The following is a 12,571-nucleotide window of genomic DNA, read 5'->3' on the forward strand; positions in this document are numbered from 1 at the left end:
GACACTGTGAACTTGGTAATTATTTGGTCATTCATTTGTAACCTTAAATGGAAATGGCCTTCAAGGCTTGAATGAAGAAAATACAAAACTAGGCACAGGCCTACTTTTGAAATTAATCACCTATAGAGGATTTTGCAAATATCAAAACAATGCTATGGAGGTTTCTTGGAGTACAGCTGAGCTGGACTTGCGTATACTCGAAACCATTTGCCAGAAGTTAACAGGCTATTCATCCAGCAGGGAAAAGGTGACCATTTTGTTTCTGTCGCTGCTGTTCTAAGAAGACTCACCTGAGAATATTAAAGAAAAAAGACATTTGGGACAGGGAGGGAAATATTCACAGTAACTGATCATGGAAATGAAAACCCAAGAGAACACCTTTAACTGAAAAAAATATGTCAAGAAAAGAATTTAAGGAAAGAAAAAAAAATATTGCTGTATTGGACATGCTAATTCAGCTGAGGATTTGAGGTAAGCGAATATGCGATATGAAAGCCTGTGAGATCTGGGAGGGGGGGATCAAATAAAAATACATGTGCTGGGAAATTTCCTTGTTCACAGTACCTACCAACTGCTGACAAAAGCCTGTTCTGTAACTACAGTATCTGAGACTTCCACTGTTGGAGCAGCATGCTTACAGTCTATCGGTTATTCCCTATTTACTGTTGTTTTTTGTTGTTTTTTTTTTAAACATGTTGTTCAAAGGTTTGGTTTTAGTGAGCTGTGGGACTGCCACTGTACGTTTTCTCAGCATGGATGGGAACAGTGGTGAGAGTGCAGTGACCTCTGCTATCAGAGCTGCAGCATTGTATGAGCTCTGTAGACATGCTGTGTATTGTGTGCCGAGCGTTTAAGGGACTGGGGGGTCTGTCATTGCTATATGTTTTCCAGTCCTTGCTTGTGTACCTGCTGGCTTTTGCCAGTTAATGTGTGTCGATAGCAAAAGCATGAATATGGTTCCAAGGCAGTTCACGGCATATTAAAATGGTTTGATGCTTTATCATGTTATTCAACTAAATCAAGATATATGGGGCTGTGTTTTTCTTTACTGTTTTTTTTTTTTTTTGTGTTTTAATTTGTTTTGTTCAAATTTGTTTTCTGTAACCTGGTTTTAGTTTTCCCACTATTACTGTAAGGAAAAGTTAATCTCTAATGAAAAAATAAAAGGTGGTGTACAAATCATTTGTACAGAAACAAGACCTAATATCAAGACAAACGGGGAAAACTGAATGGGAAGAACATAGTGATTAGAAAAAGATCCACAGATGCACTCAATTACATTAATAATGTATTAATTTCACTAATCTACCTTTTTCAGTTTATTATTATTATTTATTTCTTAGCAGACGCCCTTATCCAGGGTGACTTACAATCGTAAGCAAATACATTTCAAGTATCACAGTACAAGTAATAATACAATTAAGAGCAAGATAAGTACAATGACTTGGTTCAAGCAAGTACAAGTGTGACAAAATACAATTCAATAATACAGCAGATAAAAGTGTCAGTGATAGTTACATCAGGATATGATTAAATACAAAATACTACAGATTAAACACTTGGCAGTTTACAGTACTCTGAAGTACAGGATTAAATGCAGTAAAATAGGGGGCAGATAAGAGCAAGTAAAGCGCATTTAAGGAAGGGTGATAAGTGTCCAGAGGGAAAAACAGAGGAGTTCTACAGGTGCTGTCTGAAGAGGTGAGTCTTGAGGAGGCGCCGGAATGTGGTCAGGGACTGGGCAGTCCTGACATCTGTAGGAAGGTCATGCCACCACTGCGGAGCGAGGGTGGAGAAGGAGCAGGCTCTGGAGGCAGGGGAGCGTAGAGGAGGTAGAGTCAGTCTTCTAGTGCAGGCGGAGCGGAGAGGTCAAGTGGGGGTGTAGGGAGAGATGAGGGTCTGGAGGTAGCTGGGTGCAGTCTGATCAAGGCATCTGTAGGCTAGTACAAGAGTCTTGAACTGGATGCGAGCGGTGATCGGGAGCCAGTGGAGTGAGCGGAGTAGTGGAGTTGCGTGGAAAAAGCGAGGCAGAGAAAACACCAGGCGGGGAGCGGAGTTCTGGATGAGCTGGAGCGGACGGGTGGTGGACGCAGGGAGGCCAGCCAGGAGGGAGTTGCAGTAGTCTAGGCGGGAGAGTACAAAGGCCTGGACCAGGAGCTGGTTGGCGTAGTTGGTGAGGAAGGGTCGGATTCTTCGGATGTTGCTCAGGAAGAATCGTCAAGTGCGTGCCAGAGTGGAGATGTGCTGGGAATAAGAGAGACAGGGGTCCAGGGTGACTCTGAGGTTCTTAGCGGAGGAAGAGGGAGAGAGTGTGGTAGATTCCAGAGGAACAGAGATAGAGAGGTCAGAGGAGGGGGAGGAGGAGGAGGGAAAGAAAAGGAGGTCAGATTTAGAGAGGTTGAGTTTGAGGTGATGCGAGTGTATCCAGGAGGAAATAGCAGACAGACAGGTAGAGATATGGGAGGGGATGGTGGAGTCAGAGGTGGGGAAGGAGAGGAAAATCTGAGCATCAGTGTCATACAGCATACACACAGTTGTCTTTAGTTAGTTTTCCGTGGGATGCTCCCCCAGGACCTTTTTTTTTTTGGCAGTATTTTTCTCTTCCTATGAAAATTCACAAAAAAAACTATTTTTAACAGTAGCATCTTGGAATTGATGTCATTTTTTCCAGAACACTCTGGAGAACGTTATGAAGTACTTAAATATTATTTTATTATTATGTATTCTGCTTAGAGATACATGTGTAAAAATATTTATATATATATATTGTTATTCTATGACCTGAGGGACCTTTTATAAGCAATAATGGACACTACTCTCAATTTTTTTTTATTTTCTCAAAATAAATATTTATAAATAAAATAGTTCTCCATTCCATTATTAGCAGTAATAATGAGAAAAAAAAAAAAAAAACTTACCTGATAAATTTAGTTCATTAAACAGTATCTGCTTATAGCCGCTTGTTTCTTGATATTTATAGATGTTATAAAAATAAATAAATTACATATTGTGAGCCAGCTTACAGAACAACCAACCGTAGGCGCTCGTGGCAGGCTGAAACCAAGCCGGTCCACACAGCACTTTAATGATTATTTAAACAGTGCCGTTATTTAGATCTGCCAGCATTTAGATCAGTTAATTATACCCCCTTCTTCCTAAATAAATGAAAAGCATGTAACATTTTACTGCACGTTTTAATAGTTTTGTATATTTGGTTGAGTTCTTAGGCAGTTAAATCACCTGAAACCTGCAACTTTAGAAATACATTATTGCTTTGTCAATTAAAATGATGTTATCCAGCGGTTCAGTGGAGCATGTGCTTGATGTTCCTTCCAATCGTGATTAGAATCTTTGTGCTTAATAGCATTTTCTGTCCCTTGTTTTTCTGTAGATGGATGAGATCAAAAGCAAGGAAAGGATGATTCTGGCCTTGGAGAAGGAGCTTGGTGTTCAGGCCGGGTACTCTCAGAAGCTGCTTCTGCAGAAGGAGGCTCTGGATGAGCAGCTGATGCAGGTGAAGGAGGCTGAGCGACGTCACGGCAGCCCCAAGCGAGAGCTTCCTCCGGTGCTGGGAGACTCTGCAGACTTTATACTGAGCCAGGTGAGACACACAGCACCACAGCGAGCTGCTGCAGCAGAGAAGCCTCGGGATGAGAGCAGCTATAGCTTTTAAAATAGATAAAAATGTAAAGCTATGAGAACGTACAGTGTCTTCATCACTGAACTGTAAAGGGCCCTTGAGTGTGTTGCAGTAATTGCTTCTAGAAATTTGCTTCTAAGAAGGGTTTGAGCAGGCTGTCCAGATGGATTCAGCACCACCTGGGAAGTGTGTGGTAATAAAGCTATTGATTGTTGTGACAAAATAAAGCTGCTATTCACAACATTTTGCCAGCTCTCTTCTATTCCCCTATAGATAATAACCTTACGGCAGTGTAATGCAGTGCTCTCGAGTTATAATGGGGTAGTTGCAAGCCATACTGTAATTAAGAGACTGCGCTGTGTGTGCTGCCTTTTAATGAGAATGACACTTGGAATAGTGTTGCCTTATTACCAGTTCTGTGGTTCAATAGGTCACTATATAACAAAGGGCACTGTGGTTGTGGTTTGTACACTGTACTCTAGGTGGTCTCAGACTATATGGATGATGTTGCTGTTGTAGATTTTTAGGGAATGAGATAGTAAAAGCCTCAAGGAGACCCTGACAGATTACTGAATGTATGCAGTATATCAACTCCTGATGAAAAGAATGAGGGCTAACATTTAACTTTGCTTTTTTTATGTTGTTTTGAGGTTTTCATTGAATTTGTTACACACAGACGGAGGCTTACAGCCGCAAACAAGTCATTGCTGTCAAAAAAAGATAAATAAACTAGCTATGCAATGCACTAATGACAACTTATATCAAGTGCATGTATTTTTCTGCTGGTTCTATGATCCAGGAACAGCAGCTGGATGACCGAGATCTGCGGAGGTTTCAGTTGAAAATCGCAGAACTGAATGCAGTGATTCGCAAACTGGAGGACAGGAATACACTGCTGGCTGATGAAAGGAACGAGCTGGTAAGGGAACATAAGTGGAGTTGTTTTGGCACTATTGGAAACAATGAATGAAATAAACATAGACAATTAGAACTTTTTCAACAACTAATGGATCGATTTATGTCTGTGGTATTTTATTTTCAGAGTATATGTTTGTAGTGCCGTTTCATTGAGCTCATACAGTTCCCTTATGCGTGTAAACTCCATTTTAATATCATACTTGTCATGATGTCCCAGCTGCCACAAGTAATAAACCGTATGTATCATTGTATAAACATTTAGTGGGGTTTTATTTAAAACCATCTGTAAAATATTACGTGCAGATTACACTTTACATTGAACAGGGAGAATTTCTGCATGGGTTGAGGTCATGTAGCCTCATTCATGTTGATTGGGTCAACGGTTACATTTAGATAATGCGACCTACCAGCAAGGGGAAGAGGTAAAGCATCTAGATGTTGTCATTAAATCTGAAGTGTCACTGATTTGAAGTCTGTCCAGAGAGCCTGGAAGCTGAATGCTAAATATGCAAATATGTATTATGTACTACCCACTGGTGTTTTTAGATTCATAAATTCAGACTTCTGCATCAGCACTAACTAGAAGTCTGATTTACTCTGGCTGCATAAATATTTTGTTAAACACATTTTTTTTTCTACATTTTAAAATTATTTATTTATGATTTATTTATGTATTTCCTAATGGCAATTCGGAATGCCTGTGCTCAGATTTGACATGGATCGAAATTGCATGGAAATGGATGTTTGTCACCCCATACGTTTACCCGAACCCCCTAGTTTCTAACTTAATTCTATTGGGGTTGCATCTTATCACACCAACAAACAACAAAGGACTAGCTAAAACTTGGTTAATAATGTAACTAAAAATACTGTTAAAATGAGGCTCAAATGTTTACCAACCAAAACTTTTTTACTGATTCACACATAGCAACACATGGAAAAACTGGCTTCACCTGGGATAAAGTAATGTAGTGCTGCCTTCTATGGCATACTGAATTTCAGTGTCCTGCTTTGAGTACTTTGTATAGAACAGCCTAGTGAATGAAGCACATTTCTTACCTTTTAAATCGGCTGTTATTTTGTTTGTTTTAGCTGAAGCGGGTTCGAGAGACGGAGAGTCAGATGAAGCCGCTGTTTGAAAAGAGCAAGAGGCTGTCCAAGAAGAACGAAGACCTTCTGCAGTCTCTACAGCGCGTGGAGGAGAAGTTCAAGAATCTGGCGCAGGAACATGCTAAAATGGTGAGTGACAATGAAATGTGGACCGACACGTTAAGAGGGTTGGTTTTGTTTGTTTCGTTTTGTGTTTTTCTTTTCCCCGTTTTGGGAACAGGTTGGAACCACACGTTGAATAGTGAAGAAGGCAATCCATACGGTCATAAAGAGATAGACTTTAGCAATGGACTAATAATACCCACCAGTCAAAAAGAGTATTCCAGAGAAACTTCATTACAGGGATGGTTTAGTAATGGATCCAAACGTACACAGCAATCAAGAGTGTTATTTGAACACCACCTACAGTATTAGTAATGGTCAGAAGTACACATCATTAATGAGAATGCTACATCCAGCTAAATGTAATATAGTGGTACAGTGAATAGCATTAAGGTTGTAGAAAAAGAGACACTGGGTTTGTACATAATAACGATAAAATTCATCTCAAACAACATCTATGTACTGTAAAACGTGTTTTGTTTTTGTTTTCAGTAGAATTTTGTTTTCCTAGATGTTTTATGTTCCTCATTAAGGGAAGTGTAGCAACGGTAGGTTATAAAACTTTGTCTGGAGCCAAAGACAAATTGATACTGTAATTTATGCAGGACACTGTATCCATTAGTGGAGCTAGATAGGTTAGACCATCTTAAACCCCAGCAACTTGTTTGTTTCATTTTTTCAACATTAATAGGAACAGTCCATTAAAGACTAGAGTAAATGCTATGAACGTATACTGGAAATGAATTGCATCAAAGAAACATGTTTTACAAGCGTGTAACTTTTCCCATTTTAAATTAACCTTGTTTGTTAGTATTTTTAAATCAGTAACAGGCAGAAAATGATTAGCTTATTTTTGTTGAAATAACCGCTTAATCAGCATTTTATTTCCATTGGTCATATAACCCTCTTAAATGACAGAGAATGTATTTTAAATGTGCACTTTTTCTTTTGTTTATAGGCCTGGTCTTTATTACCCCATTTGGTGTGAATAATTGATGTTTAATATCTTTGACTTTTCTAAGGTTTTAAACACACTTTATTTTCCAGATTAAATCATTTTATTTTCCAGGTTAAATCACTGCAGAGTACATGTGGTAGCAGTTATGGGTAAATGATTTAAAAGTGAGGTCATGCTTTGGGAGAGGAACTTGTTTGCGTTAAAATTCAATAAAGCCTGTGTTCTGATACGTATCAAATACAATTAGACCTAATAAGGTATGCACGCTCGCCAACACAGGGGTGCTGACTTCAATTCTTCTTTCTGAATGAATATGTTGATTTAATTTGGGTTGGCATCAGGTCAAGTGACTGGAATTTGAAGCCTCATTTTTTCATTTAAATTTTTTCTGATGGAAATCTTTTAGGGACACCTGCTGTTAATAACTGCCTACAAAAATGATTGCACATCTAAAGGGCAATGTCAGCTTTTATAAATGTTTCCTTGCCAATAAATATATTTTAAATTGAGTTCCTAAACTGCCAGAAATTATTTATTATTATTATTATTATTATTATTATTATTATTATTATTATTATTATTATTATTATTATTATTATTATTATTATTATTATTATTTATTTCTTAGCAGGACACCCTTATCTAGGGTGCCATATTGTCCAGTATAGTCGAGAGTTGTGAGGTTTACAGATGCTGTTTGAACAGGTGCATCTTGGGTAGGCGCCGGGTAGGTGGAGAAGGAGTGGGCTCTGGAGGCAGGGGGAGCGCAAGGGGGATACAGCTAATCTGCCTGTGGAAGAGGTGCCCAGAGGGGGTGTAGGGAGACTTAATAGTCTTGAGGTAGGAGGGGGCAGAAAGGTCGAGACAGCGATAGCCAAGAACAAAGGTTTTGAATTGGATGTGAGTGACGATAGTGAGGCAGTGGAGGGAGCGGAGCAGCGGTGTAGAGTGGGAGAAACGAGGAAGGGAAAAGACAAGGCGAGCAGCAGAGTTTTGGATGAGCTGGAGTGGACGGGTGGTGGACGCAGGGGGGCCAGCCAGGAGAGAGTTGCAGTAGTCTAGGCAGGGTAGTACCAGGGCTATGGAATAGTTGGTGAGGAAGAGGTGAATTCTGCATATGTTGCTGAGGAAAAAGCAGAGAACCAGGCAAGAGCAGTGCTGGAGAGTCCCAGGTCAGCAGAGGAGGACCTGAAAATAGAAACAAGGACCAGGGGTCACAAGTGGAGGTTAGATAAAGGGGCATTCAGAACAGAAAATAGGAGGCACTTTTTTACACAGAGAATTGTGGGAGTCTGGAACCAACACCCCAGTAATGTTGTTGAAGCCGACACCCTGAGATTCTGGGATCAATAAGCTGCTAACAACCAAACGAGCAAGATGGGTCAAATAGCCTCCTCTCGTTTGTAACCTTTCTTATGTTCTTAAACTCCTCGCTTCAAACGAGACAGTTTAATCACTGGTGCATCAGACAATGATACACTGATGTATTTGATTGATAACGGAAAATACTTTTAAAGCCGAAGACATACCCTACTGAACACACCCTACTGAACTTCTAAAACCAAAATAATAGCAGCCAAATTATCAAAATCGGCAAGTATGCTAATCTTTTTCTACAACAGGATGTACAGTTTAAGCTGGAACCACTATCTTTTATTTAAAAAATAATACCAATATCAATAACCATTTAGCTACTATTGATACAACCAAAACTCCAGTGAAAGAAGTCAAAACTGAATTCATAAATTCAACAAAACATGTTTAACTGCACACCACGTCAGTATTTTTGTGCTTGTTAAACAGACATTTTTTTTCCCCACCAATTTTCTCCCTTATTTTGCAGAAAGAAAAATGTCACACGCAGACTCAAACTGCTCTGAGGAGACCAAGCTCTCTGAATGATCTGAACCAGACCCACGAGGAGCAGGAAGTGGAATTCCTCAAGCTGCAGGTCATAGAGCAGCAGAATGTGATAGATGACTTATCCATGGTAAGCCTATTGCTTAATAAAACAAATTTCACATCCCACTTCTGGAATATTAATGGAGGAATGGCAGTCCACATAAGCATTTGTTTTCCATTTATTTCCATTTATACACAGGTGTGGCGTTTGCAAAGTTTTTTTTTACTCTCCTTTTAATAAAATAAATGCTACCACCGTAATAATTAAAAGTCAGTGATGTCTAAAATGTGGTCATTTGTTCTGAGAGACTTCTCCCTCTTTCCCTTACATTTGTGTTTTACTTTCTCAGTAACCTATACCTACAGTATCTATATTTATTTAAAAAAAAAAAAAAAAGTTGCAATTCTCTTCCCTTAATCAGCACGTGTGAACGTAAGCGCATTGACCCATGTAAATGTTTTTAAGTGAAGATAGTTTACAGATGCAAAGTATATTGAAATGTAATCATTGTAATATAACAAAGCTAGCGAACATTTATAATGAATGTCTTGTTCGATCGCACACATATCTAAGAGTGGAATATTTAATAGTCATATACCGGTACTTTTTTTTTTTTTTTAGCTTGATAGACAGATACAGTTTTGGGGGCGGTGGGGGGGGGGGGTCTCTCTCTCTCGCACTCTCTCTCTCTCTCTCTCTCTCTCGCTCTCATATATATATATATATAATTAGGGGTGGACAAATCACAACTATGTGTGGTAGTCCAGTGAGCTACCAAAAGGTAAACTATGGTAGCCCACCACAAATTTTAGTTGCCCACATGTTTCATTAAATAAACATTTCCATTTAATGCACCATTAAAAATATCTAGACAGATACAACTGTAAGGTGGTAAAAGGTTAAGAAAAGAAACAAGCACTCCAAGTACATAAGATATAATGTTATTTTTTTTTTATTTTTTTTTTTTATAATGTTTCAACACTCAAATATTTGTCATGTGAAACTTTTTGCCCTATGGCTAGGAGAAAGTATGCATGCTAAAATAAATAAAATAAATCAAATAAAGTGCACCTTAAATTATAAATCAAGTGAAAATAAAATGTTAAGTCTGGATAAGCCTCTTAAAAAGGATTAGAGCATTACTAAATGCTATTCAATTTTTACATTTAGTTTTAAGTACAAAATAAAATAATTCCAAATTTCTTTTAAACAAACGAGACAATCTCCAGCATTTTATTTTTTTGTAGATACGTAAGGAAAAAAATATACTGTTTTGCAAATTTAAGTGTAAAATATAAACACTTTAAATTCATCATCACTGTGAATACTATAATCAGAAACAAAGTCTGTAGGAGTCTCTTCTGACACAGACTTGGTTTGGGTGGGTGCAGTGTGTCCTTGTAGGAGTCTAGTTCCCTTGGCTGAAAAGATCCAATGCTCAATATAAGGATGTGGGTTAAAGTCCTCAAGACTTGGGCCATCACAATGGATTTTAAGAATGCTACCCTTGTTTTCTTCTGTCCAGCTCACTCTCAGACTTGTAAATATGAGGTTCAAACCTGAAAAAGAAGAATCTTAACCAACTCTAAACCCGACATGCTGTCAGGATTCTCTTTCAGCAATCCACTGTAAATCTCTATTGAGCTGGAGAGTCTGTGATGATTTAGATGCCTTTTCATGAGCTTCCACTCTCCTTGAAGTGACCTATCATTAACTCCAACAGGCAACACACCTTTAAAGTGATTGTACAAGCCGCTAATCTCATCCTTTCCATACTGCCTCAGAGATTTTACATTATAGGACCACTTTTTTAAAGTTTGAAAACTTGAAAATTTGAAACAGGAGGACTGTCAAAATAATCAAATCTTTCACTGAGGTATGTTAATGTACACCTCACAAGTTTCTGAAGATCACAGTTGAGATTTTCTGTGGAAAAAGCTCCTGATAATTTAATGGAGTTGCCATCAGCAGCAGTGTACATCTTAGTTTCCCTGTTGCAACTTGCATTAACCACTTCAACACCATGACGTACGCACGTATGTCAGTTGAAAACCCACTTACAGTACCATGCCGTACCTGCGTACGTCAAGTTTCCCATTCTATTCTATGATCGGTTTCTCAGTCTAGCGTTTCAGGTTTCATTCTCTAAAGCAGTGCTAGTACTGTGGAATGTGCAATGAAAGTCAGGGGGAGGGTCAGGTGACATTTTTATCCAATTGTATGTCATGTAGCAATTCCAGACTGTAGCTGTGGGTGTTTAGAAGGCTGAGCTATATTGCAGGAAGCCATTCAGCTTTTACATGTGTGTGTGTATATATATATATATATAGTGTTTTAAATTATTATTTTTTTATTTATTATTAGTTTTACTTGTTTAGTTATAGTTTATATAGTTTTTAGCGAAAGCTAAACATGGCAACATACGTGGTCTTTCTATAATGAGCAACGGGAGTGAAGTTGGTTCGGAGGATTTCGATACCAGCGACAGAGATGCTAACTTATCACTCAGTGATGATGATGAAGAGGATGTGGAGCCAAGAACAGTACAAACAGAAGAGCATGCAGCTACTTCACAGGTAAGCCAGCTGCAAACGGGAAGCTGTTTGGTTTGAAATGGCAGTGCTGTGACGAAATACTATCGAAACACAGCACTGGGTACAGGCAATGCAGCAGCCAGATCCATCACAATGCCTGCGCAAAGTAGCTGTGTACACGCATTTGTGACTATCCCTCCAACACAAGCGAAGCAGACATCATAAAAAAGGTACAGGGTCTGCTACGAAAATGAAAACAAAAGAAAAGACACAAGAAAAATGTGCAGTGGTTGCGAAGGCAACCCCGGGTTCTGTTGTATTGAACATTTCAATAAATGGCACAGAGCAAGTCGATACTGGCACATGTTTTGCTGTTTGATTTTTATTTGATAATTACTGTTTACTGATTCTTATTGTTATTATCGTTATTAGCAGCGTTTTTGTTTTCATTGTTAAAAAAAAACATATTGAATATGGGTATGTAATACACAGCATTAATGAAAAACACAGTTTAAGTCATTTATTTGTGTTTTATTTATCATATGTTAACATTTTATAGCAATTACAGGTTTGAAAACATTATTATTAATATTTTCAAAATCTGGTACCTGAGAAGGGGTTTCATTTTTACATCTGGAGTTGAAGTGGTTAAAAGAGTTCATGCTTACACCACCATTCTCTGCCAGATCAAGCAATGTTTCTTTGAGGAGATCTAGAGCCACCACAATATCAGACAAGAGATAACTGTGCCTTTGAAACTTTAAAGACAAGTTTGTAACTGGGGTCAAGAAGTCTTGAATTGCATTCAGGAATTGTATACAAACCTAACCGATTTCATTGTCTGGAGAAGTTTCTTTGCTTTTGCAGCTTCATCTGTATTTCTGCTGCTGCTGCTCAAGTTTTCCAAGTGAAGAGTTGTAGAAGCCAGATGGGTTTTTAGTGCAGTTACAGCTCTTCATTTTGATGAAACCCATCTAACTGACTTAATGTGCAGCAGTGTGGAGTAGTGGTTAGGGCTCTGGGCTCTTGACCGGAGGGTTGTGGGTTCAATCCCAGGTGGGGGACACTGCTGCTGTACCCTTGAGCAAGGTACTTTACCTAGATTGCTCCAGTAAAAACCCAACTGTATAAATGGGTCATTGTATGTAAAAATGTGTAAAAAATAATGTAATTGTATGTAAAAATAATGTGATATCTTGTAACAATTGTAAGTTGTCCTGGATAAGAAATAATAATAATAATGTCACCATACCTTGCCACTTCTGCATTTAAAGTTTCACACACTTCACTAAGCTCTCATCTTCTCTTTGGAGAAAAGTAGTATAATTGGAGTAAGTCTTTCATATGTATTTCAGATTCTGCAAGGCAACTGAACTCTTTCATTGAATCTGAAATAACAAGATCCA

General features: G+C 38.5%; 1 protein-coding gene across 1 annotated transcript in view; it reads left to right on the forward strand.

Moving 5' to 3' along the window:
- LOC117408740 (janus kinase and microtubule-interacting protein 1-like) overlaps positions 1–12,571 on the forward strand; it is a 111,730-nt gene that overhangs the window by 59,159 nt on the left and 40,000 nt on the right. Inside the window, exons 4-7 of the mRNA XM_059005327.1 lie at positions 3,392–3,601; positions 4,440–4,559; positions 5,651–5,797; positions 8,572–8,718. Coding sequence (XP_058861310.1) covers positions 3,392–3,601; positions 4,440–4,559; positions 5,651–5,797; positions 8,572–8,718 — 624 coding nt within the window. The remainder of the gene's footprint in view (positions 1–3,391; positions 3,602–4,439; positions 4,560–5,650; positions 5,798–8,571; positions 8,719–12,571) is intronic.

The sequence above is a fragment of the Acipenser ruthenus genome, chromosome 2 (assembly GCF_902713425.1).
Source record: "Acipenser ruthenus chromosome 2, fAciRut3.2 maternal haplotype, whole genome shotgun sequence".
Taxonomy (NCBI): domain Eukaryota; kingdom Metazoa; phylum Chordata; class Actinopteri; order Acipenseriformes; family Acipenseridae; genus Acipenser; species Acipenser ruthenus.